This window comes from Ceratotherium simum, chromosome 22 (assembly GCF_057802395.1).
Source record: "Ceratotherium simum simum isolate JZ-2026a chromosome 22, ASM5780239v1, whole genome shotgun sequence".
NCBI classification, from domain to species: Eukaryota; Metazoa; Chordata; class Mammalia; order Perissodactyla; family Rhinocerotidae; genus Ceratotherium; species Ceratotherium simum.
The window spans coordinates 38,021,243-38,048,508 of record NC_141921.1 but is presented as its reverse complement, the minus strand read 5'-3'; the positions used below and the strand labels follow the sequence as shown (position 1 = coordinate 38,048,508).

Genomic DNA, 27,266 nt, shown 5'->3' with positions numbered 1-27,266 from the left:
GCCCAGGCCTAGGGCTGCCAGCCCTACCCCAGCATGAAGGGCCCACTGTTACCATTCAACAGCATCCCGGTTCCTTGCCTTGTTGGGGGGCTGGAGAGTCAAGGCCCAACACCCCCCTTCCTTACCTGTTTATGACCTCTACATCGAGGGGTGGAAACGCTGCCATCCTGAAGCCCGTGGAAAGCTGTCTTCAGCTGAGAAGTGGCTTCCATTAAAGCTCAAGCTGTTCTGAATGCATTTTGGCAGCGGTTTCCTTGTTTTGGAGACGGGGTGGGCACATCTAAGGATAAAAAGCTGAGCTGCTGGGACACCTGTGGTCAGGCTGTCCCACTTGTCGGGGGAGGGACCAGGCTAACATTGATTTGCTGTCCCTTCCTCATCCCTAACGTCTTTGTCTGTAGTAGGAAGTGGGTGAACTCAGATTATTCAAATTCTTCTCTAGCTGAAGCATCTCAGACAAGCAGGGTCTGGACTCTGGAACCGAATGTGACAGACTCCAGGCGGGGGGAAGGGAGAGGGCTCCCCCTTAGGCCTGGCAGGAGCACTGGAGGCCAGTCCAAGAGAGTGGTACCGTGCCTTGTGGGCGACTGGCTTTGGCGGGCGGAGGCTCTGCTCTCTGGGGTCTGCAGGTGCAGCCTCCCCACAGGACAAGGCACAGCAGGGGCAGGCCTAGATGGACTCTCGTTAAGTGCCCAGGAGAGGGGAAGTGCCCACTCCAGGACCCAAAGCCACCCACTGCTACTTGTCTGCCCAGCCCTGTGTTAATGGCACAAAGGTGCTATTAAAGCAAATGACTCTGAGGTTGAACCACGGCCGCTCCCACGCTCCCCTCCTCCCACGGATAGGAAGCTCTAAGCAGTCAAGGCTCCTGGAATGGAGGCAACACCTACTGGCAGGGGTAGGTCTGACATAAAGCAGCCAGCATCCCAGAGGGCCCACAAACGGTGACCGGTGTCAGAATGTCTGCGGCTGTGTGGTGGTGGCCTGTGCAGAAGATGGTTCAGTGTGGAGCTCGGCCGAGATGGCGTGGGAGCACAGGCTGTCAACCTGGGCAGAACAGAAAACGCCGGTGGCCTGTGAAACCACGACCGACCTCTTGGTGCCCCCTGGTGGGCAGTCAGCTACATTGCCTGGAGGGGCCAGCGCTGGTCTACAGGGTCCCATCTGTGACCAGGGTGTTAGTGACAGTAGGGCTCCCTTCTGAAGAGCGGGTAGGAGCGGAGGGGGATGAGAATACATATTTCTGGGCACCACTGTTCTGGTGCTTTCCATGCCTGATTGATGTCATCCTCTCAAAGCCCCACTGTGAATAAGGAAAAACTCCATTTCTGAGTTGGGCAAGTGAGACGCTGATTCGTCTCCAGGGCCAGACATTTCAAGGGACAGAGCTGGGAGCTCCACTCACCACCCAACCCTGGTATGGTTTAAGCCCAGAAGCTAAAAAGACCCCCCACCTTGCCCCCTGGAGCCCCTGTGCCGGACCTTCTGCTTGGGCCGCAGAGAGGTGAGACCATGGAGCCGCTCCTTGTCCCTGCGTGCTGTTCTCCCGAAAAAGAAGCACGAAAGCCAAGACAGAGTAAACAATGATGTCATTTATTTAAAATGTTTACTCCAAGAAATATATATATAAAAAAAAATAAGACAATTACAGCACTACACCAGGCACCTTCGACCAAATCACAACCGCTCCTTGGATTCCCCTTCACTCTAAGCCTCCTTCAAGTTCTCCTTCCTGAGCTGGAAGACTCGTCAGATGCCCAAAGGGTTGGCGCAAAGCACACTCCAGCCCGCGCCACTATCCCTTCTCTTGGAGTGCAGAACCTCACCCCCAATTCCTTGTTCTAAGGGATTTTCCCTATTAGGAAGTTCACCGTAAAACTCTAGGCCAAAAGGAGTGACTGTGGGAGACACGAGGGCAGTCTTCACTCGGAAGGTCCAACCCTTTCCTGCTCCTGTCGCTGACAAGGGTTCTAGAAGAGGCTGGCGGGGGGTTTCAGATGAGTGCACTGAGGCCTGAAGCCCTGCTTGGCTAGGGGCAGCTCCTGCAGAGGCCAGGCCCAAGGCCACTGCTCCCTCACCCCTCTGGGTGGCCACACGACCCAAGACAGGCTATGCGGGTACAGGCACCTGAACCCCATTCCAGGAAAGAGACCCATCCAGGGACACCGATGGGTTCCACACATGGAAGCTTGAGTCCGAGATGGTGGTTTGGGGGTGATCTGGACAAATTAGGTTAGTTTACCAGAAGCTCTGAAGATGCAGAAGCTTCTCCCCTGGACTACTGACTCAACACAGGACAGCAGCAATGAGCAAAAAGTCAGACTAAATCTTAGAAAGATGCGGGCCAATCTCCTTCCTTACTGGAGGCCTGGGGACCGGCCAGGACAGACACTGCTATGTGCCCTGCAAAGGCAGAAGCCACTGGGGGGGTGGGGGGGGGGGCGGACGAGTAGGGAAAAAAAGCAACAACTAGATCATTTTTGGCATTTTAACATCAAGACAATGACAAGTGGTAACAACAGCAAAGCAAAAAAATAAAAATAAAAAAGACCAATATTTAACTTTCCCATCCACCCAAGTCTCACACTGAAGTTCTATCCCCATCTCCCCCATAAGCACCACTGAACTAAAAAATCTATTTTAAAGCACCCAAACCAGTCCAGACCCTCTCGAAACCAAGAGCCCCAGCCAGAGCTGTCGCCTCTTTTGGGTCCAAGTGAGAGGAGGGTTCCGGGAAAGGCACCTCGTAACTCACGCAGAACAGCGCCACGCCGACGACGAGCTCGGGCAGAGGGAACGTGGCCGGGATCGGGCGGCGTCGCGGCATCTGCGCTGACACTTGGGGAAGGGGACTTCAGGATTCCCACCTATTTGGTACCACAGCCAAGCAAACATGACTAGAGAGCTGGGTGAGCAGAACAGGAGACCGCATCTCAGAACAGACCGGGCCCTTCCAGCAGGATCCAGCCGGCGGGGGAACAAACACAAAAGCACAGGCAACAAAGGCTGGTCCATAAGGGCTGACCCTTCCCTGCAAGGACTGCAGAATGCACTTCTCACACCGCTGGCTGCTCAATCTCTAATGGTGAGTGCTGGCGAGGTGGCCTGGGCTCACCGGAGGAGCCTTAAAGCCAGGTCTTGAACCAGATACACTGCCCCAATGTCTGCCCACCCGCCAAGTCCCCACGGGTTCCACAATCACCTGATTTTCATTTGGACTTGTTTTACAGCTAAAGTAGATATAAATGGCTAAACACAGACCCCAGAGCCCCCACCAGGGGGGAAACGGCAGATTCCATTAATGTCGCAGCCAGAAGGTGGTGGGGCTTACAAGCAGCCAAGGGGAGAAACAGAACCACGCCAGCATCAGCCGGACTACAACAAAAAGCAGGAAAGAAGTGACCCAGATGCTTCCAAAGCACGCAGTGAGGAGACCACCTGTCTGGATGCTGCCAGGTCCCACAAGGGATTTGCTTTTCTGAGTAAATGGTGACTCCGCTCCAGGAAGCACCCACTCGGATCACAATGCTCAGTACAACTGGAAAGGGGGGTTTTGAGAAGTATACTTAGGAGAGGGGGGAAAAAAACAACTTAAAAAACCTAGATTGCTCAAAGTTTCTGCCTCTTTTGTAGGAATGGTAAGTCAACTATGAGCAAATATTTTAATTAAACAATAAGAGAAAAAAACACTTTGGAAAGCATACAGAAAAGGTAGTTGATGTTGAATCACTTATAAAACGGAACCTCAGGGAGTCTAACGAAAATGCACCCTCGGTCGACTTTTGCTTTTCTCAACTCCTCCTTGACTTCCCGTCCCAGTGCACGTGGAAATGACAGCTGCCGCGAGGTGTGGAGTGGGAGGGGCTCCGGAGAGTCAGAGGGTGCGCGGGTTATACTCTGGCAGTTTCCTGATCTTCTCTTTCTCCGTCTCGCTTTCATCTCTGGCGATCACCAAGGAGTGTGAGTAGCCCATGGCGACCTGAGGGAACAAACAGCGCTGGGTGTGCAAGGGCTCGTGCACCCACCCCTCACCGAGTTTGGAGCAGACAAGCACGAGGCCGACACTGGTGAGCTGGGCTGGCAGGCTGGGTCAGTATGGAGAAAGATGGAGGACTCCTGAAAAGTGCATAAAAACCCCTCCCTAAAGACCACCAGTGCCACTGTGACCTGTCACCAAGGCCCCAACCAAAACCTTCCACGGGGAGACGAGATGAAGGGCAGGATGCTGGGCACGGCTTCAACACCGGCTCCATGAGCAGGGACTGGCGGGGACCCAGGGTCCTTCTCCCTGCTCCCTCCGCCTCTCGGGAGCACAGTGCCACCCTGAGTGAGGGCGCGAGCCCCATCTGCATCTCGGCGACAAGGGCTGGCAGCATGGTGGATGTAACAGCAGGCGCCTCGCCGGCCATCTGCCCCACAGCCCAGTGTGTGTCATCTCGGGTGAAGGTGCAAGGCAGACACGAGCGGCGCGCCCCCCGCAGAGCCAATCCGCTGTGGAGGGACCGTGGCCAGTGTCAGCCAGGGTGAGAATGGCCAGTGAGCTGGCCTGCACGCCTCAGCTTTCTCCTGCTCGTGGCCGTTACCCGTCAGAAAACTCTAGCACAAGGCGGCAGGAAAGCTGCTTAAGGAGCTATCAGACAAGACTCAAAGGGGCCTCCAAGACCAGAAGCAGGGAAAGCGAGGTGTGAGCCGGCGCATCCTCTCTCTGCTCCCAGCACCTCCTGCTCCTCTCTGAGAGGCCCTCGCTCACCTGCTCCGTGAAAACGCCGTCCAGCGTCTTCACCTCTTGAGCCGCAGTGGAAGACTTGGGCTTGTGGTCCCCGTAGCCCTGGGGAGGCAAACAGAGGAGGCGCTCACAGAACTGGGGTCACCGCGGCACAGGCCACACAGGGGACGAGGGCGACGTTTCTGGGCTTCCCACGAACCGGGAGCAGAGATAACGACCGCCCGTGACGAGCCCTGCTGTTCTCACACGAGGGCCAGGCGGTCAGCAGCATTTACCCACAAAAGGGCTGCCAACGAGGGACTGGTCCTTAACCCGAGGAAGCCGGGGACGCTGCAGTGTAACCTGTGGGGACTTATGTGGTAACGGGTACCTTTTAGGGAGGGTCACTGGTGAGGTGACACCATCACGAGCACAGAAGAAACGGGAGATGCAGCCCTTCAGGTCTACATGGTCACACAGGAAGCTGGCTGTCGACGTACCCGCCCTGTGCTCTGGAGCCCAGGTAGCCACCACCCACTGTTCGTGACTCCAGGACACCAGAGTCAGAAGGGACTGGTCATGGACTGCTTAGGGGAGTCCTGTGTGAGGACGTGGAGACAGGACCCCTCAGCTCAGCTCAGACAGAGGAGCCCGCAGGGTGGGTGAGGAAGGCCTCCTCCCAGCCTCACCTGCCGCCAAGCACACCTCACACCTTCCCACAGTGAGCAGTTCCTCCAAGAGCCACGCCAACTCCTCAGCCCCGAGAGGCTGCCCCAAGAGTCCCCCTCATTCCACTCTCGTTTCAAAATTGATATTCAGAGTCGACTTCTGACGGGGCCTAAAAGCATCTGTCCTTCTCTAAGAACAATCCATAAAAACTGGGCCAGGTTCTCAGGCTCTTTTCAAGGCTCCATACAGGGCCACCTCTGAGGGGGCCGCCCTGAGTGTCCACACGTGAGGGGCTCCCTCTGGAGCCTCCAGACTGTGTGCAGAGCACCGAGGGAAAGGCACCTCCAGCCCCCAGCCCTGGTGATGGCTGAAGGGATCATGTCCTCCCTTCTCTCCACCAACCCCATCAGCTCCCGCCCACGAGAGAGAGAGAGAAGAGGGAAGGGAAACAGACAACGTTCTCAGCAGGAAATAACAAAAAGAGCCAGGCTGAGAATCAAATCACAACTAGAACAGGCAGGCCGTCAGGACAAGCGCCACAGCCAAGCTGTTCTTCTTGATGAAGAAATTAAAAGCGAAGGGCTCACCAAGCACCAGACCCTGAGAATCAGACATTTGGTGGGAGAAGACCCAAGTACGCATGAAAGAAAAATCGAGGGCCGGCGGTTCTCATCACTCAAATAACTGAGGTTAAAAGCAGGAACACAGACTTAGACTTGACTTAGGGAAAACGAGGGAAGGAGGTCCCCAGTGACCTCAGAGGCTGGCCCCACGGCACACGGCCCTGTGCACTGCGAACGGCCAGTGCTGCTTCCTGAGCTACAGTGGCGCCGAGGACCCGGGGGAAACCAGGAGAGTCGACACTCACCACTGCCCACAAGGTTTAGAATGACACACTCTTCCTTTTGATTTAAACCCTCCTGGAGAGAGGGAAGAGGAGAAACCATCCCCGCTCCTATCGCCATTGTGACCACAACGATGGTTCACAAACTGAAGCGGACATCAGCTCGGAAGCTTCCCGATTTCCTCGTTTTACCATGCAGACAGGAAGGACTTCCCAGTTATTTGATGGGCACAGAATCGCCTTTGAAAGCTGATGTGACCCAAGGATTAGGGAATAGTGCAGACCTTAACGCAACAGGGAAAGACAAAAGACACTCATTTTGCCTGTTTTAGGAGGCAGCAGCAGAGCCCAGACTGGGTCCCCTCTCATCGTGCAGGCCGGCTTACCAGCTCCCCGAAGGTCGGCGACGGGCCCCAGCTGATTGTGCTCTCGTCCGCAGCCACGATGATGCTGCTCTTTCTGCAAACAGGCAGAGGCTGTCACCACCACATCCAGAGCCCCAGCCCCGTAACCCACCCAGCCGCTACGGACGCCTCCTGTGGGCTACCTGCTCAAGAGCGTGGTACCACGTACGGAGTTTTAAAATCAAGTACATCCCACTGAAAGCTCCACGATGCTCTCATTTCCAAATAACACAACACAGGGCCAAAGGGCTTCTCCTGCAGCCCAAGGACTGTCCCATGCAGGCCCGAACTGTGGAGCCCTTAGTGCCAGGAAGCACAGCGCCCTGGACCTTGCCGCCCCACCCCAACCCAGGTTCTAGGGCTCATGGGGGGGCGGGGGGGGGACACGTCACTTTTGGGTGAACACACACCCTGGAGAGAGGAGAGACCAAATCTGGATGAAGTGAAAGCTCGTTCCAGAGGGTGAAGTCAACCTTCACCCACTCGGGGGGTGGGGGTGCCTAGAGATTTCAGCAGACTGAAGCCACATCCCCCCATACTGTTCCCTCACAACCTGGCAGTTGATTAATACAATCGAACTCCTCACCAAGAAGTGCTAGAGAGCTCAACAGGTGTCCTCAAAATAAATTGAAAATCACTGACTTGAAGATAATTTCTTCCTCCCAGTGTGTCAGAGTAACTAAAGTGTCCTAACTAAATATGATTTTGAACCTGCAGTGAGCAGAACACACCAAGCCTTTGAGGAACAAAACGACTGCCTTTCCGAGAAGGCAGAAACGGGCCATCTCTTCAAGGCTTTACCAACCCCCCTCCTGCCCCAGCACAGTACCCGCCTTCCTGGCCTCAAATTTGGTGCATCCGATGCCTGGACAGGGAGACCAGAGACCTCTCAAGAGAAGAGGCACCTCCAGGTGTCCCCACCATACCCAGGAGGGGGACAGACGTCCTGCTCACCAGGAGACACTGTCACCTACCCACAAGCCAGGCTCCGGATTCTCCAGCCACAGAGGTCCTGCACGGCCTTCGGGTACATGGTAGATTCACGGGATGTGTTGGTGGCCCCCCAGAAAAACAGACCACCTGGGAAAGACAAACATGTTCCCACTGTAAGCAGACATCTCAAGAGCTGAATTCTCATCTTCAGCAACATCAAGGAGAAAGGCGAGAGGGTGGGGACCTGCCGTGCAAGGCGCTTGGCACCAGTGACAAGGGAGCGTTCTGTTCAGAAACACCTGGGAGTCAATGACATCAAGGCTCCTGGTCTTGGAACAGGACAACGGTGACAGGGCTCCCCACCAGAGCACTCATCTGCCAGGGAGGGAAAAATCCCGACTTGGTTCCGGACACCGTCCTCCCGAGGGCCAGACAGGGAAATCACTAACCCACTTCGCTGACGGCAAAGGAGCAGGTGTAGCCGGCGTAGATCTGGGACGCCCCGCGCCCGGGGAAGTCGAACAGCTTCACCAGGCGGGGGACCATCTCATCCTTCTGCTCGGCGTGGCCCAGCCGGCCGTAGCCCCCGAAGCCCCAGGAGAAGACGCGCTTCTGGGAGTCCAGGACCAGCTGCAGGGACAGACAAGACTCGGGGTTGGAACAGGCCCGCTGACAGGAGGGGAGAGGAGGGACCGTGTCTGCTCCCAAGAACCTGGCACAGCGGCTGGTGGCAAGAGGGCAAAAGCACTGAAGATGCCTCGTGCCTGCCTCCAACATGGGGAGGCGACAGGGGCAGCTGTCACAATTCAAGGCCCTGTGCTATCTTCTCTGCCAGGGACACTACTTCCCAGTCTCAATTATTACTTTAAGTCACGAGTCTTTCCCTTTCCCTCATCAGAAGCAAGAGGGTTCTGTCTCCAGGGAGCCGGCCGATGCACTCCACTCTCTGACAATACTGACTGAACCACAGGAAGAACCGAGTCAAGGCCGGCCTGCCGTGGGTTCTGCTTTAATTAGCCCCCCACACAGAGGTGACCTCCATCTGGTCACTGGTGAGGTAAGCACATCGACATTAACAACTTAAAATCTGTCTTCTTTCTCCACGGTACCTGTGACGTCTACTGTTTGAACCATGTGAGTGGACGACCTAGAGAAACAATTTGACGGAAGGGGACTAACCGAGACCTAACCTCCCCTGACCACACTGGACAAAAGCCAACCTGTTTCTAGACTTGAAGGGACTAAATCTCTGAGTCCGTCACTGTGCACAGGACAGGGAAGAAGATTCCAGGAGGGAGCTGTGCCCAAGGTCACTCAGCCCTTCGGCTGCACCCAGGACGCCAGCGTGGCCTCTGGACCCCCAGCCCCGTGCTCTTTCAACAGAGAAGAGAAGCATGCTTACTCACAGACATTCTCAGGCAAAATAACTGTAAGAAGGTAAGATGAAAAGATGGACAAACAAAAATCTCACTGCTGTTTATCACACGTAGCCTTGAAGGAAACAACCTGAATGATTAAAAAGGATTCCACACCCCTAGTAGGGGATATTGCCTAGAGACCCAGAAAGATGTCCCCGACGTTCTGTTAGACAAAAGCCAAAAGCTAGAACAACGCTTACTGTATCATCCCAACCCACAACGTGGGTCCCCATCTGTTTAGCTCCGTCTGTGGAAGTCGTGGAGGGAGCTGTTAACCTAAGCACTGCGCCCGGGGCCACCTGAGCGGGCAAAGCCCCGAGGAGGCCAGGACGGCAAGGCCGCACGCGCTCAGGTGGGGGCCAAGCGCCGGGACACTGGAGTGCACAGACGCCCTCCACGGAGGGGACGCTCAGCCCTTACCGTGTGGTTGGCGCCACAGGCCACGTCTCGTACGACCACGTTTGGGACGGGCAAAATCTGCCCGTCTTTCGTCTTCTCGATGAAGATGGCCACTCGCCGGGGCACCAGCTCGCAGTCGTACTCTATCCGCTGCGCCCGGGCAATGAACTTCCCGTCCGAATTGTGCCCTGCAGCGACAGAGCCAGCGGTCAGCCGCAGCACGGGCGCCTGCCCAACCTGGCCACCAAGGCAGCATCTCCCACCTGAGGCACAACTTACTAGTGGGTCATGAATTCGATTTTGTGGGTTGAAACTAGTTATTTTTAAAAAGTGAATAGAACAGAATGAGAAACACTTAAGGACACTGTCTATAATCAGGCTGTTATTCTGTGAAAATTCTTCACGTGTATTTCTACACTCAGGTGGGGTTGCAACGTAGAATGTATTTCTTACTGTGGCCTGCAGTCAAAAACATTAGAAGCTACTGATCCAAAGGAATGGTGTGTAAATTATGGTCTGTGCCCCACTTGAGGGGCCTCAAAGGGCCCCGGGATGAGCCAAGAATGGACAGAGAAGCTCAACACAAATTTCAGACTTGCATTTTTATGAATTACCAGTAACCTAAATGTATCATTAGAGTTGCTCAAATAGAAAGCTAAGCGGCACGTTCTTGTATTCACCATGCCTAACCCAGTCAATGCACTGAGAGCATGGGGGCGAGCTCTAGACACTAAGGTCACATCTGTGTTCTCATTCTAGAAGGATCTTTTCTGGATTTGGACAGTGAGACTGAAAACAGGTTTTAAAGTAAGCTGGTAAATTAAGAATTAACCAATTCTATAGATGAAAATCAAGCTGATTTCTCAAACTACCTTTAAATGAGTATAAACTAAGCAAATGAGACTGTAGAAAGTGCTTCAGTGGTGACCGGTCCGCAGAACTGCTAAGTGTTAGCATTATCATTACCAAGATCATTTCATTTCCCTGAAGGAAAATCAACCTACGAAGAGCTGCTTGTCTGCAGATCTGGGGCAGCCACAGGCAGCAGGGGAGCCACACACTTCCGGTGTTCTGCCCGGGGCCAGGGCCGGCACCAGGGCCCGTGGCCATGGAAACGGTTTCTCCAACAGTCTCCAGCAACTCCCTGGCAACCAGCACAGAATGTGCGTAAGGGGCTGTTCTTTCTTATTCACTCTGGACTTGAGTTATATTTAGTTTCACAAAGTCACTGTTCCCTAATGCCTAAGGCCAGTGAGATGCTTCTCGTTCTATTTATACAGTCTTCCATCTGCCTGCGTTTAATGACGTGGGAGACCCAGCAACCCAGATAACGGGGGCTGCCGCGCATCCGGAGTGGCATGCAGCAAAGAGCCAGCAGAGGGCGCCCACTCCTCACCTCCTACTGGGAAGAAGGGGCTGGCATGGTGGGAAGGCGCCAGAAAAAAAAAAAAAAAAAGACACTTTGGTGTCAGATAGGAAAGAAAATGGAGACCTTGTAAAATCATGATCGAGAGACATTTTCCACTTACTGAGAACTGCTGAGAACCGCTTTCTGAATTTTTCTTTTCTACTCAATGAGATAAACGTAGATGTGTTTTGAGATGAGTAGATTCTGTTTCGGGATGAAAAGCAGGGAGGGAGCCCAGCCACTTCTACAGGCAGTGGCTCCTCACGCGTGTCCCTGATAACCGCCCATGCCAGGGTGTTCAGAACAACCCACATCTTGTGTTCTTTTCTCACTTTCAAAAAAGGCAAATCTTTAAATACAAAACTAAATAAAGGTGGCTGATTCTTTTTTTTTTTTTTTTTACAACTTTGAAACCTCTTTATATATATAAACGAATTCCCAAATCAGAAAAAAGAATCTTTTGTCAGACTCCAGCCCTGACGTTTTCATTAAGGAGAGTTACTGTAATGCTCCCTACTCTGTGAGTTACGTGCTGTTCCACCAAATGTGAGATCCTCTTAATGGATCAAGGCTATTATCTGCGATCAATTACCCACATTTCTAACACGTGTGTGCAGCCCCACACTGACTTCTGGCTCTAAATATACAGTTAGATTACAGAGCTTTTAAGAAATACACTTCCATACCCAGCTGGCCATATTCAGGGCACCCAAAGGAATAGAGGTTTCCTTTGCAGTCCATTATCATGCTGAATTCAGCCCCACAGGCCATTTTGGTAATTGGCTGGCCGTTGTACATTATCTGAAAAGAAAAGACAGTAGACTTCAGACTTTTTTTTAAAAAGATTGATAAAATGTCTCTCTCTCTGCAGGTTGGTATGAAAGATTTAGTAGGTTACAAAGGAAATTTAACGGACTCAACAATTCTGAAGGCAAAAGCTTAGAATATATGTAAAGAAACACCCTCATGTCCCCACCCTCCCAGTACAGAGTCGAGTTCAGAGACAGTAAATGGTGTCCCCGTCTCCGTGCCCCTCAAAATGCCCGACACCGTGCCTCATACATCCTGGTACCCAGCGAAGGCTGAATTCAACTGACTGGCGTGGGCATGACGGGCAACAGAAGACAAAGGAACCGACACTTAACCCCAAATCTCACCTCTGTCACTAGTCCTGCCATCAGCCCCAACTTTAAAAAGAGAAGCTTTTATAAGCGTTACTGCCAACCAGCAAAATGAACTGTTTTACATTCTCTTTACCACTATAAGATACTCGATTTGTTAGTCTTAATTGAAGGTGTGAATAAGAAATAAAATGGTTCAAATGAGCAAGTTAAAAGGAAGACAGCAAAAGCCCTCAGTAATTGAACATGGGATTTGGAAACAAATCTAATACTTAAAAAACTCACTGTTGCTCACTGATGGGTCTGGAAAAGCCCGCAACAAGAAGCAGAAACGAAGTAACAGCACCGTGGGGAATCAACCACGACCCAGAGGCGGGATGTGGGGATCCTGAGCCCTAGGCCATGGGTCCCTGCTCACTCTGGAAACGGTTACATTCTACTGTAGAGCAAATGCGGACCAAACAGGAACACCTCAAACAGCCTTCAAATCACAGATAACCTAGGCCACTGTCTCTTTTTAAGACCAAGAAATCGAGTCCCTCCCTTCATCATCTAAACCACTAATCAGACACGGATTAGCTTTCTGCTGCCTTATATTAGTAGTTCATTTTTTAGGTTTAACCCCACTCCAACTCCATCTTAAATCTCTTCAGAATAAAGGACTACCTGACTCCATCTGTGTTCCAAGCACCTGGAGGGTGACTTCATACAGTCACAACTCAAAGTATTTGCAGAGAAAGACAAATCACATTCGTAGCATTTCTCACTTTTTTTGAAATAAAACAGGCTTAAAACAAGGCCTCTATAACAAATTATTTCAGTCAGAGAGAAAAACTGTTTCCAGGATGTTCTTCAACTGTGACCACATATTAAGCCTGTTCTACTCAAAGCATCTAGACTGTTTTTACAAGGGATCAATTTACAAGGGATCAATTAACTCAAACAACAGGGAGCAATACACAATCTCACCCCAGAAAATCAAACACAAAAAAAGGCCACAAGAAATCAAAGGCCCTCGAGCCAGAGGCGGGAGCGCGGTACCTGCGCGGGGCTTGGAACTGCGTCTGTCTGGTTGCCGAGGCCCAGCTGCCCCATCTTGTTCTCTCCAAATGCAAACACAGAGCCCGTTTCTGGAAGGAAAGACTGATATTACTAAAGGGAAAATAATGCTGAGGGTTTTGAGTTAGATTTGGAAGCAAAGGCACCATAATAAAAACAGCTCATTTGCCAGAAGAACGCACAGGAGACAGCTGTGCAAAGGTGGGGGAGCAGGCAGCTCGGAGCAGAAACAGTTTGCAGAGAAACCCAATGCACTGCCGTGCCTCCACCTCCTCACCGGGCAGCCGGGGCCCGAGGGCGAGGCTCTCAACAACCTCAAGAAGCCACTCATCTGGCCTCCCTGGGGCATCTTTCTGATCACGGCCAAAGTCACAGGGGCAACTCCACTCCACCGGCCACAGTGGACCACTTGGCCTCTTGCCAGACTTAAGAAGGCACAGGCTGGGCCGGCCCCGTGGCTTAGCGTTTAAGTGCACGCACTCCACTACTGGCGGCCCAGGTTCGGATCCTGGGTGCGCACACCAGCACACCGCTTGTCCGGCCATGCTGAGGCCGCGTCCCACATACAGCAACTAGAAGGATGTGCAACTATGACATACAACTATCTACTGGGGCTTTGGGGAAAAAAAGGAGGAGGATTGGCAATAGATGTTAGCTCAGACCCGGTCTTCCTCAGCAAAAAGAGGGGGATTAGCATGGATGTTAGCTCAGGGCTGATCTTCCTCACAAAAAAAAAAAAAAAAAAAAAAAAAAAGAAGGCACGGCGATTCCTTACCTGTCAAGGCCAGGGTGTGGTTCCGCCCACAGGCTGCAGACACAATCACCTCGTGGCTGAGACCTTCAATGAGTCTGGGGGCTTCCACTCTCTTGGTGTCACCATGTCCCAGCTGCCCCTTCTCATTTCGACCTGCAGATCAAAAGCAAGATCAATGCGAAGGAGCGGGGGCGGCAGAGCAGCTCCCGGGCGGGCAGGGACTCTCGAATCGAGGAAAGCTGGGACCCCTAGAAGGTGCCTCCCAACTGGACAGCCGACAACCAGGTGGAAGAAAGCTCGGGCTTCTCTTCTCAGTGTTAGAGGCCTGCCCGAACAGGGTCGGGTGACAGGGCAGGACATGAGGCACCGTCCCCAGAGACCACCTACTTCACCTTCTCTGAGCCTCTTTTCTGGGGCAGCAGCTGGGACCCAAGCGAGCACTTTCCGCAGCTCTGCTACCAAGGGAAACAGAAGACGCTCGGTGTGACCCGGATGTCACACAAGCAGACGAGCGCATGGAAACTCAGTTCTCACTTTCCATAGTACCTGCCAGACAACAATTCCCTCGTTCCCTTCACTCCAAGATGTATTTTAAGATAGTAACCACTTTTGACAGCTGCCTTTCAAGAGTTTAATTACCTCAGTGTTCTGGGCACCTACCGTGGACCATTTGGTTTCTGCCCATCATTTCTCCTCCTATCTGCCCTGTAAACGATGCTCACAGGACAGTGCCAACCCCACCTCCTACAGACCACCCTCCACGGGACCCTTAGCCACGTGATCCCCGGCGATGGAAAAGGGACAGACCTGCTCTGAACACAAGCCACCTCCCCCTCTGGAGCTGTGCTGGCTGCAGAGTCGGGTGGCAGGAAGGGCCAAGGTGGCCAACCCCCACCACTGAGCCCTCTGCCCTTCACAGGCCCCCGGGCAAAGCCCGCCAGCCCCGAGGCAGACACGGCGAGTCGGGTGGGCCAGGAGGAGGCTGGATGCCCCCAAGCCTTACCTCGTTTTCAACACAGGCCACAATGGTTCCGAAAGAACCACTCAATGGGCCACTCACAGGTCCCTCCAGCTGACAGAAGAACCACACTTCTAACCCAACATTTTCTGAGATTTCTGGAGAGTTTACAGGGCCAAAAAGTCAGGGCAATATCCCGGGGTGGGAGGGGCTGGCTTGTGCCCTTCCCAAGAAGGAACTCTTTTGGTCAAGAGAAACACTTTCGGTCAAGAGAAACACGGACCGCAGAGCCCCCAAGAGAAGCACCAAGAGGCCGCAGAGGGCTCGAGAAGGAAGTGAAGGGGCTCTATTTACATGAGAAGACCGCCCTGGGACTAGGACTCGGATTACGGCCCTGTGGCAGGAGGGGCAGACACCGCTTGTAACGGGAGCGGCCCAAGTTCACTGTGAAAGGCAGTTTAAACACAGCACAAGAACTGGGCACGGCTTTTCGGCCACTCAAGAGGCCCGCAGGCCGGCAGGTGCAGCCCCTCGTGAGCGATTTGCTGTAGCACTAATGCTTAAGGACACTGGACCATGCACCCACCTTTGAGAATGACAACAGTGAACTGGTGACATCCTCACTGGCACGTCACCTCCTGCAGCACGAAGTCTGCTCACGGGGACACATGTGTTTGCTCTGGGGCCAGGTTAGACCCACAGCCTTCAGAATCATTCCCTGGCCCCCGAGTCAGCAGAGGGGGCATTTTTAGAAGCACCACGTCAGTGAAATTCAGTTAAGAGATCAGAAATAAGATATTCAGAGTTTGGAACTCGGACACCCACTGCTGTGCTCAGGGTTGGAACACTAAGCAGAAGGGCGGCTTCAGGGGAGGGACACGCCTCTCTGTCAACCGGGAGAAAACGAACACGGTGGCCATGTCAGCAAGAGATGATAAAGTAGAAATCTGGGCCAGACACACTTGTTAGCTTATTTTCAACAGAATTACAAAATTAGCAGAGTGCAGGGAAGACAACAGATGTTAATACATTTGGACTTTGGTACAGCAGCTCATGAAATTGCAAAAAAAAGGTTCAAACAGACCAAAATAAAAACGCAGTCATATGGACTAAAAACTAGCCAAAGGACCAGAAACAAAGGGCGGGGACGAGTGCCCAAACACCCAGCTGGAAGGAGAGTCCAGGAGCTCCCAGAGGGCGTGGGCATCAATGAGGCTGTCAATACCTGGACTACCGGACCTAGGAGAGGACACAGCACAAGGCACGGACAGCTCTGCAGAGGACATGGGGACGAAGGGAGGCTAAAAGGCAAGGACAGGGAGACCTCCCAGGTACGTGGGCAAGAGAGTCCAGCGGCAAGGAAAGCACATCAACACAGAGAAAGTAAAGTCAACTGTCTGGGGAAATAATAAGAAACAGACCAAACAGGCAACGAACAAGCTACAAAACCTGCAGACCTGCGTGATCCCCAGAAAGAGGAACAGGGCTGCAGAGACGCGGGGCTGTCACGACGTGGCCGTTATACAGGCTGGTGGCATTTCAAGTGCTAAGAGTGGAGGTCTTACATCATACTGTGCCGCAAGGCAAGAAGGGGGGACTGTCTGCTGGGGGGACAACATGCCTAAAATAGGAATTCAATTCTAGGCACCTTGATATCGGGAAGATCCAAATTCAGTCAGAAGGTTCAGGAAAAGGTTGCTTAAAAAAGAGAATTCAAAGAATGAGGGGGCTACGTACACACAAAAAAACAGCAGAAAAGAGGAGGAAGGTGATGTATTTGTGGTGTACAGGCGAGACTTGCTGAGAACTGGGAAGAGAGGAGATGGGGGCTGCAAATAAAGGCGCAGGCCTCCTTCTGGGCGGACAGAAGAAGGAAGTCGCCCCGCGGGGGGAGCGTGGCGTAGGAGCTTGGCACTTACCCCAGCTCCACAGCTTCCCTTCTGTGGTGATGAGGAGGCTGTGGGCAGCACACGAGCCCGAAACCACTGTCCGCACCCGGACCCCCGCCAGGCACCCGTACCTGTGGGGCCCCCACAAGTTCTGACCCAGGTTGCGGTAAGCAGCTGCAAAGAGAACAAGAATGCAAATCAAACACCCGTCCAGCAGTGCTGGGGAAGGGAAGAGCACCCCACAAATGTCATCAGCCACAAAGGGTCCACGCCCCTATGTATAATCGCAGGGGCTCCCTGCGGTGCCACACCAGCCTGGCATCGGGAAGCTGCCCCAAGAAAGTGTGCAGCTCCAACCAACTGCCCCCAGAGCTGGCGCCAACCTGGTCAGTGACCCTTTGGATGCTGATGAGCCTCCACCTGTCTCTGGCCCTGACCCACGGGGACCGCAGGCCCTCGTGCAGTACTACTGAGCATTCCGGCATGCAGGTGGCCAAAGGCCAGGTACTCTTCCTCCTGCAGCCCTGTCGGGGTGGGGGGCCAACCCAGGGAAGCTGACAGGGGACCCGGCCAGAGGCCCCTGCAGCCAGAAAGCCCTTCTGGAGCTGAGTCTGAGTGTCCCATCCTCCACAGAACCACCACCCTCCCCATACATCTATCAGGCCCTTTGCAAAGGGGCCCCAGCAGACTGCCCTCCCTCACTGCATCTCCCTCCGCTGGGTTTCCTCCTTTCTCAGGGGTCCCATTGTGCCGGCCAGGTCACGAGCCCTTGCCTTTGCCCATGTATTCACTCCCCCAGCATGCCCTCCCCTGCCTGCCCCCTGCTTGTTCTTCAAACCTCAGGTCAAACACCCCCTCCTCTGGGAAGCCCTCCCTGCCCATCCCCCTTTTAATTCGTCAATCCCTGAGCCCTGTATCACAGCACTGACCCTACTAACTCCCGTGCCTGCCTTCCCACTGTTCTAGCAACCTGAGGGCGAGAGCCAGGGCTCCTTCTAGTCCGAGGGCCTCACAAATATGGCCTGGCACTTAGCAAGCACTCCATAAGGTTAAAGGGAGCGTGGGAGCGAGGAAGAACAGGCACCTCCTTCAAAACCTCCACTTCACCCAATTAGTGGACAGGGCATGGCCAATTTTTGCTTAGTATTTTCAATTTAGGGCTCTTGAGGACAGAAACATGAGCGTGTTTCTAGGCCTGTGGTGACTATTATGAAATGCTAGCCACTGCCAAATCAATTGTGTCAGGTTGACCTGGATGCAGGAACTGATTAACAGGCTGATTTCTCCATCAATCACCATGCTCCATGGGGAAGTACCTGTGATTGTTCCCTGTCCATCCATCCCCAGCCTGCCGCCGCGCCCCATCAGCAGAGGGCACCATGGGTGTCCTCATTTAGTTACAGGGGGCTGTCCAGGCAGCAGGGCAAAGGCCCCCACCTCCCCACACCGATTCAGGACTACAGATCATGTCTCTCAGCAACACCCTGTAGCTTCTCCACCTGAGGACACCCCTCCACTACTAAAAGGTGGAAGAAAAACAAAAATCTTCTGGGGAAAGAGCAAACCAAAATTCACAGCCTTCACAGGCTGTCATGGTCTGTTTATCATGAAGGGAAAATGAAGGTGGCATGATTGACATGTATCATCTCTGTGAAACCACACGGCGCCAGGGGACACCTTGGCAGTCAACGGTGCCACGGTTGACCCGGCGTGGCTAAGCAGACCCGGCTCACAGGTGGGGAGAGGCTCTCATTTGCCCAAGCATCTTCCCTGCAGCAGCCCCACGAACATCAGCACCCAGGATGCCATCAGCTCGGAGCGAGAGGGCTTCCTGGGCCTCCCACAGAAGCCTGTCACAGGGATCCCAGTCAAATGAAATGCCCGGCAGCAGTCCCAGCTCCTCGGCCAGGCTGGCGGCCATCAATTCCCGGGGCCCGGTCCTACTGGGAGATGGAGCGTGAATCGCTATTACCTTGATTTTACAAAACGTGCATCCATGGGCTCCCCCGGCCCTCTGAGGGGAGGCACACTTGAAGGATGGAAGAGACTGGAAGGACGAGGGTGGCAGGGAAAACCGTCCTTCCCCTCATGTTCGGCACCAGCGGGAAAACAAGTCCTCTTCCCCTCCCTTTGTGTCTACTGGCAAGGCCACGGGGGCCTAAAGACAGTTACAAATACTCTTGAAATATATACAAAACTTCACTTGGAGGGAGAAAAGTCGGGGGAGCGAAGGCGGGAAGGGAAGACAAGGCTCTTACAATGAGCCCAGTTAGGGCAAAATTTGCTGTTTTCACCCACCAGGCGGCTTCCCTACCTGCTGCAGCTCAGAGGTTGGGGGGCAGCTGTGGCAGGTCGGCCTGAGCAGCTCCACCCCATCCCGCACCAGAAGGAGGCAACCCAGGCTCCGCCACTGGCTCTCCTCGGGAACCTACCTCCCCTCTCTGGGCCTGAGCGCTTAACGGCGAGTGGGCCACTCACTTGGAGAGCAGCTCTGAGAAACAACGCAACGCACGGGGGGCTGGTGTGTCGCCACACACGGGGTGGGGGTGGGGGGTGTCCTGGTCAGGCCCTGATGTGGGCACTTTCCACAACAGGAAGAAAATGGCTCGGACCCCCTTCTAACTCAGCTGGACCCCGAGTGCTGCTGAAACGCCTGCTGTTTTCACGGAATAAGATGATCCCCACCTCCCGCCTTGAGGCGCTAGGAGTGTCAGTGTGCAAATATTTGTTCGCTGGGCAGTGTTGGAAAGTACTTTGGGAATCTTTCCAAATGAAATCAAGACGCCATAAAACGTGGCGACGTGCCAGCCTCACTTCTCTTGGATGGGCCAGGATTCTCCTGAGCAAAGACACCGATTTTCTAACGGCCATGGGGACAAAAACTTACTTCCTAGGACCTCTCGGCTTCCCCCACCCCAGACTGTGACTTGCTCTGTCAATCCACTTCCTGCACGATTTGGCAGCTTACAAAGAACTGTGGACTCTTCCGAAATGTCTAACAGTCTGACATCTGATATGTGACAAATGTCTAGGACATTCCGACATCCCACAGGACCAGCCCCTTCCTTTTAATGAAAATAAGTGACATGAGAAGGAAGATGGGAAGAAAGTGTCAGTATTTCGAGGCTACTATTTATACTTTTCCTGTTTCATCTTAACGGCATTGGTTTTTTAAAGGTGGAATTGTGAAGAGAGAGACTCGCATAAGAGCAGGGTTCAAATCCAGCTCCATCACTAGAGTCGCTGAGTCAACTCCGGCAAGCCACCTGGCCTTTCTGCACACTTCTGTGATGAAGAGAACACCTACCTGGCGGGCGGTCACCAGAATGACACTGGCCCCCGAGTGCACACACAGGAAGCACTCAACCAACAGAAGCATCTTACGTTTCCAGGAACTGTTCTCATACCTTGTTGCTTAGGCACTTCTTTCCGACCAATCAAGTCCCAGTTGGTGGCCCCAAAAATCAAAAGCTGTCCTTTGCACTTAGACCCTTCAAGTTTCTAGAGACAGAGAGATGGAAAACGAATTAGCTTGCGATGCTGCTTCTAGCTTTCCAAGTCTGTCCAATGACAGCAAGAAACAAAAGAAAAATGACTCATTAACCGCGCTTTCGGCCGGCGGCTCGCCCGGCAGACAGAAGCCTGACGGAATCACCAGCTTGTCAGCTCGCCTCCCAAACCTGCCCCCAGCAGCTCATCTGTTATGCCCAGGCTCATTTTTATCCTTTGACTTCTCTTTAAAATTTCTTTTGCAAAACACTATAAAGTAAGCCAAATGACATCCGCCCCTGCACTCTGCAAACTGCCTTACACAGGTACCGCAGGAGGCCTGCGTGTCACAGGGGGCCCCAGCTGTCCTTGGGGCCAAGTCCACATCTTTCCACCGCAAGTGTGGTGCTCCCCCCATGGACCTGAAACCTCAGGAGCCCGAGTCATCTCTGCACGGTAACTACGCCCATCCTTCCTCCGAGTGCTGCCCACTGTTCCCAGAACCTGTCTGCGGGGAAACTTCAGAGCACTGAGTTCAACCTCTCCATTGCAGGGAGGACGACACAGGAGCATGAGGCTTTGGTGGGGGTGGGCAGATCTGACCCGGGCAGCCTTCGATGGGCTCATCCTCCGCTGACCCCAGAGCCAGGGGATCAGCAGCGAGGGGAACTAGGGAACTCCCTGAGGCCGGGCCGGGCTGTGCAAGGGAGAGGCTGTGGTTCCCAGCCAGGACTCATCACTCCTCATCCTTGGTCTCTCAACACAGAACATCATTAGGGCCACACACTCTCAGATGGGCAATGGGAATACGTGCCACCTAACAGGGCCACTGGCCAAATCTGGGTGGCACTCATAAAACAGTCTCAGCACTTTGCTTTATTTCTGAAATGCCCAAGTATACATTTCAACGTAGATTATTAGTCAGATGCAATTCTGAACCATCCTCTCAGTTCCAGTTGGGCAAGGGAAGCAGTATCTTCCCGTTCTGCTTCCATCCTTTACATCATCATCCCAGGACATTACAAGGAAAAGAAGAGGTTTCCTTCTGTTTAAGGAATTGTTCTTGGAAGAAAAAAAGGCCCAACAGCTCCAGATCCAGGCATTCTAACCTCCACGTGGTGGATGTCCTGGCGGGGCATGCATCTTTAGGATGAACGCATCTTCCCGATGCATGAGTCCATTTCTTAGGAAACTCTGCAAGACCCAAATCTGCCATCAGTGACATGCCTGCTGAGTAGGGCCCGTCACGCTCACCTGCTCAGCCACATCTACGTGGCTGGAGGAAGACGGTCCATCTCCAGGACACATCTCGCAGTCAGCATGCAGAGGGGAAACCAAACCGCCAGAGACTGGCTTTGCCACATTTCAATTATTTAGAGAATGACCTTAATCAGAGGGGAGCCCTATCCTGTAGCACCCACAGACTCAGGTTACTTGAAAGGGAGCCTAGTTTCCCCTGGTTATCTCCCTTTCTTTGTTTAACTGGCAGGCCTGGCTGGAACTTTCTACAGGTCTACTGCAGAAGACGAACAGCAGTCAGTGGGTTCTGTCGAGTTCCCCGTGGAAGGAGCGGCCCTGGGTCTCTGCGCACGTCAATGACTTGCTCTCCACTGTTCCTCGGGTCTGCATGGAGGGGGCAGCAGAGACTCAGGGAGGAACTAAGGCACCTTGAGATGAACTGCCAGGCCAAAGGGTGGGAAAAGGACCCTGGAATGCCTGCAACCTCGGGCCAGGCAGCACCCCTGTCCTGGCAGACCCCCTCCTGTCCCCCAGGCAGGCAGAGGGCTCACCGTTGAGACAGCTACACCACTCCACACGAGACGCATTCACGACAGCGACATTCGCCAGGGCTGCTGGCCCCCGCAGGACCTGCAGCCCCGCCAGACTGCCAGAGCTTGCTGCAACCGCCCTAGGCAGACGCAGGGTTTCCCCTGTGACCTGAAGATGTCAGCATCTGCACGAGTGGTCAAGGGCTTGTGGGTACTGGCCCATCAAGCCAGCTAAGCATTTACACAAAAACCCAACCTTTCTGATACAAGGTGTCCGTGGTCTGATTCCTAGGAATGCGTTAACCGTTATCTTATTCAGGTTTGTCTGTCCTGGGCTCTATTCCCTCACACTTTAGATGGAGAAAACCGACTGAATTTCAGTGCTATTATCTACATAATTGTTTGCTGTATACTCTTATTTCTCTATAACTAAATTCTTCCCTCCATCCAATATAAAATAAAAAACTGAAATAAGGAATAGAACTCCTAACACGCTTAAATCACAGCCCACGTCCCCGCGTCACAGAGCTGAACTGCCGTCGGGTGGGAGAGACCCCAGTGCCTGCTGGCTCCACCCAGGCCTCCAGTGATGGCTGCCAGGGCTGAGCGCCAGAGGTCACGGGACCCTCTGTGGTGTGACCCACCTTCACTGACGGGCTGACTGTGTTCGGATGAACTCCGTGTCTGCGACGCTGAGTGTGTCCGACGGCCACGTGGCAGAAGCGCTGGAGGAGCTGTGACTGAACCTCATTTCACCTGCTGCCTCGTGACAACGCGGTCGCGGACGCCGGGCCGAGGGGAACGGCCACAGCAGAAAAACGCACTGAGCGTCTTTCATCAACAAAATGGGCTTTCTGGTCCAAAGCGATTTTTGAATTATTGCTCAAGGGTAAGGAGCATGTTTATGAGGCCGCGAGTCAACCTTTAACATATATCCATTTAGAAAGCTGCTGCTCTCGGCAGAGGGAAGACCCGTCAGAGAAACGCCAGCGAAAACAGACTCCCTCGTGGGCTATCAACACAAACAGACTGCAAGCTCCGTTTTCAGTCGTATTTATTTGGTCCTTTCAGATGGGAGAGATGTCTCAGGGTCCCCAAATCTTAGCAACCTAACACTGAACAAGTGGCAAAACGTGGACAGCTCGCAACACTCACCTATTTTCCAGGATTCAGCCAAGGCTGCCTGCTTTACCCACAGGGTTATGAACTTCACCGGGAATTCGGGCTGCAGCAACCCCAGAGAACCATAAAATGCTCATCCAACATAACTACACACAAACCCGAGGTCCCTGGAGAGAGCGTTTTCCGGGACTGAAACCATAAGAATATTTTACAGAAATACACGTCTTTTATTGAAGGCCACTTTGCCCCTCAACCACACAAGTATCTGGGGTTGATCTTTCACAAGCCCAGTACCTGCAGATTTGAGGTAAATAAAGGCAACGTGCTTTCAGACAACTCTGGGCAGCTGCTCTCGCACAAACCTCCTTGAAGCAACCCCAAACAGCGGCGAGGCTTGCAAACTTCTCAGTAAAAAGCCTTTTTCTAAAACAAGCTGGGGACTGCTGTCAGCCTGTGGCAGCAGACAGGCACCCCAGAGCTGCTGAACAGGTGGAGACCTTGCGCCTCTCTTGGAGCCCAGGAACCTGGGGCCAGGGATACTGGGCCAGAGGCCCACCTAGGACGAGGGGCAGTGCCCAGCTAGGCCTGTGAGAAGGCAGTGGGGCAGCATGGGCCCAGCCTTGACACTGGACCAAACTCAACAGATGCTAATACAAACTTCAAACTTGCGGTGTGCACCTTCCAGGAGGCATAAAAGAGCATCATCTGTTGAACCCTCAGTCTCCCGCGCCAAGCCGAGGATGGGGTGCTGACCAGGCCAAAAGAAACTGCTTAACAGGCCCTCTTGTTTTCTAAGGGGGCAGGGGAAGGGATGTCTGTATATGTACATATATATGTCTCAGAAATTTAAAAGATAAGCGAGTTGTAAATATAAAACAAATGTAAACTGCAATGGACTGCTGTGCCTACTCACAGGGAGCAATGGAACCTCCCAGTAAGACTAAGAAAAAGGCCACTTCCATCAGACAAGCCAGCTGCACGCAGTGCTGGTGGAGAGCCTGGGGTCCCTTGGCGCAAACTCTCTCCGTGACTACCTTCTTGGGTGCATCTCAGCACTGGGTAAGAATCTTCTACTTCCTGACACAAAACTCACTGCTCTAACAGGTTGACTGGAAACTCAACTCAAGCGAGACCACAGCAGAGGCAGAGCCTGCCTGGCCTTTCCTTTCAGATCTCTCCTAACAGTGACTGGGGGGGCAAATGCCTGGAGTCTCGCACAGAGAATTAGATGTCTTAAAGGATGACAGTTCCTGTGCTCCCACTTCTCAGTACTGTGGCCATTTCCCTGGCACTGGCCTGGGCCCGGACCCAAGGTAAGACACTCCACTGACACAGGCTCTTCGCTTCAGGGTCCTCCACCACTTAACACGCTGACCCTTCACTGGGAGGGCAGGGAGAATGCACTTTCACAGCAATGCAGAGGCATTAAGGATGACATCAGGAAAAACCTGAGCCCGTGTGATCTGCAGCTGGGCCCTCAAACTCCGTGCCCCAGTTTCCTCATCTATAAAGTGGACGAAGAAATGCATCATTTTTAACCTTTTAAATCTTGCCTGCGCGCCCCTAGGGGAAAGCGCTCTGGTCCTGTTAACCCTTACACACCCAGCGGGGAGGGGAAAGGACCTCTCCAGAGGATCAGACTCTAGACCCTGCGTGGAAGTTCTTCCTCTTTTGGGATGATGAGAATCTGGTGACACACATCCCACACTAAACTTGTAGGTTTTGGGGATCGCAGACCCCAGGGAAAGCCCTCCGGCTCTGCAGGGTTTTGCGAGCACCTAAGTGGGTCACGATCTTCATTGAGGTCTTAAGGCCCAACTCCAACGAGCCAATTCAGGCCCACTCGGCCCCCGGAGATGCTTCTTCCCTGGGGGGGGGTCCACAGATCGCGCACCGAGCACCCTCCCCCTCGGACCACAAGCGGAGAACAAAGCCCCGGCACCTCTCAGCCGGGGGCTGCGCGACCTCCAGGGGGAGGTCTCTCCGAGCATGCGCCCTCGCCCTCGCCCCGGCGCCGGCCGCCCCCGCCTCCCCGGCGGCGCGAGACGGCGCAGGGCCGCACGGGGCATGCGCGGCGGGCGCCAGGCCCCGCCCCCCCGGAGCGCCGGAGCCGAGGCGGCGGGAACCTCAAAGCCCCGGCGCAAATCGCCGCTCCCCGCTGCGCGCCGGCGGCCCCCTCCCCGCGGCGACCGGGCGACCGGCGGCCGCAGGGGACCGGGGGCGGCCGAGGGCACGCGGTGCCGCACCGCGCGCCCGGCGCGCGCGTCGCCTCCTCCGGCCCGAGACAACTTGCACAAGTCTCCTTCCCGGGGCGGGAGGGGAGGGGAGGAGGCGGAGAAGTCGGCTCGCGCGGCGCCGGGGGCGGGGCCATGACCCTCGCGCGGGCGGGCTCCGGCCGCCCCTCCCGGCGGGGCCCGGGGCGCGCGCCCCAACGGCCGCGCGGGTGGCGGGGTCGGGTAGGCCGCGGCCCGCTCCCGCTCCGGCCCCGGCCCGCGCGCGCCCCGAGCCCCGCGCCCTTTTGTTGTGCGGCGGCGGCGGCGATGATTCAGCCGCGGCCCGCGCCCCCGGCCCGCACTCACCACGCGCTCCTTGGTGTGCTCGGGCTCGGTGATGACCACGGCCGCGCCGCCCGCCTTGCCGGCCGCCGGCCGCGCCGCGCGCTTGCCCCCGCCGGGGGCCCCGTCGAGCTCCAGGCCGTCCTCGTCGCCGCTGCTGCCGCCGCCGCTGCTGCTGCTGCAGCGCTCGGGCCGCTCGCGCTTCCTGCCGGCCGGGCCGCCGCGCTTCCTGGGCCCGGCGCGGGCCGTGCCGTTGCCCGAGCTCGGCTCCTCCCAGGCCGCCGCCGCCGCCTTCTTCCTGGGCATGGTCGCGCTGGAGGAGACACGGGGCAGCGGCGCACAATGGACGGGTTATAAACTGCGCGGGGGGAGGGGAGCCAGCCGAGCCACCGGCCTCCACTTCCTCCCCTGCCCTCCCCAAAGTGGCGGCCGCGGGGTGGGCGGAGAGGGGACGAGCCGGGAGGAAATCGCGCCCCTCCCGGGCCCCGGGGCGCCGCCTCCGGGGAATCCCGCACGGGAGCCCGGGTCCCCGACTGCCATCCGCCTAGGGAAGGGAAAAAAATGGAGACCCCCCCCCCGGCCCATCCCCAAGTTGGGTTTGCCTACATCGCATCACAATTGCAGCCTGGTCCCCAAAAAAGTAAAGGGGAAGAGAAAGGACCCTCCGAGCCCCCAGGTTTTAATGGGAGAAGGCTTCGGGACACTTCCAAGATCCCCCTTCGGCACCCCGGGTGGTGGAGGAGCTCTCCCCTCCCCGGCCGCCCCACCTGCTGCTTTCGTCTCCGCGCCCCCCTCCCCAAGCCCACTCAAATGCAATTCCCTACGAGCCCCCAATTCCGCCCCAGCCTGGGGATTCCGACCTCGGGCTCTAATTAGCCGAATCCCTCGGGTGGACTGCCCCGGGCCGGGGGAAGGGGCAATAAAGCCGGCCCCTGACCCCAAACACCTGCTCGCACAGACGCGAAAAATAAAAACTTTAATGGTGCCCAACTCTCTCTGGGCCCCTCCCCGAACGTGCGGCCCGGCGGTCCCTCCGATGCCGGCCGCAAAGTGCCCTGCTCCGCCGCTACTTTCCCCCGGCGTCCCTGCGCTTTCGCCTGTCTGCTTTTTTTTTTTTTTTTTTATTGATTTTGAACAATAGGATCTCTGTCTGTCTCCGATTAAACCACGTGGATCCGCCTTCCTTCCCCTTTTTATTCATTCAGTCCCCCAACCCCCCTTCCCTAGGTTTTTTTTTTTTACCTTTTCCTCCAAAAAAAAAAAAAAAAAGGAAAAAAAAAAGCAACTTTCCCAAACCCCGCAAACTGATCATTGTCGATTTTGATTTTCAGCCCCTACCTGGTTGGAGTGATGAGAAACCGGAGAAAAAGGAAGACGAGCAACTAAAAGACGAACCGCAGGGCTTTTTTTCTTTCCCGGCCCAGACGAGGGCTCCAGCCCACTCACCAGATACACTTAAAATGTAAATACGAGCTTCCAGAACAAATGCTACAACACAAAACAGAAACACATGTGCGGCCGGGCGGCAAGCGAGCGCGCGGCGGGGCGGGCGGCGCGAGGCCCGGGGCGCGCCCGCCCCCTGCCGGCCGGCGGACCCCGCGGCGGCCCGCTCCGCCGGGCGGCAGGGGCCCCCCACGAGGCTGCGCCCGGCGCCACGCCGCCAGCCTTGCTAACCCGGTCCCCCGCATGTCGCAGGCCGCGCCGCGCGCCTTGGGCCTTCTACGAAGCGAGTCCTGCGCGACAGAGATTTCTTAGGGATTTAGGAGAATG

At 54.8% G+C, this 27,266-nt stretch overlaps 1 protein-coding gene across 2 annotated transcripts; it reads right to left on the bottom strand.

The window, feature by feature from the left end:
* Window positions 1-1,572: 1,572 nt before the first annotated feature.
* RCC2 (regulator of chromosome condensation 2) lies at window positions 1,573-27,004 on the bottom strand. Of its 2 annotated transcripts, none has more exons than XM_087446721.1 (13): window positions 26,835-27,004; window positions 25,521-25,809; window positions 19,969-20,062; window positions 16,592-16,735; window positions 13,736-13,867; window positions 12,943-13,031; window positions 11,467-11,581; window positions 9,394-9,560; window positions 8,005-8,185; window positions 7,597-7,702; window positions 6,605-6,677; window positions 4,751-4,828; window positions 1,573-3,979 (listed from the first exon to the last, which is right to left on the bottom strand). In XM_087446721.1, the coding sequence occupies exons 2-13, from the start codon at window positions 25,800-25,802 to the stop codon at window positions 3,875-3,877; spliced, it is 1,566 nt and encodes a 521-aa protein (XP_087302847.1). In that variant the 5' UTR covers window positions 25,803-25,809; window positions 26,835-27,004; the 3' UTR covers window positions 1,573-3,874. The 2 variants fall into 2 exon arrangements, with proteins under 2 accessions (XP_087302847.1, XP_087302848.1); XM_087446722.1 differs by lacking the exon at window positions 26,835-27,004 and adding an exon at window positions 26,357-26,495.
* Between the last annotated feature and the right edge of the window lie 262 nt (window positions 27,005-27,266).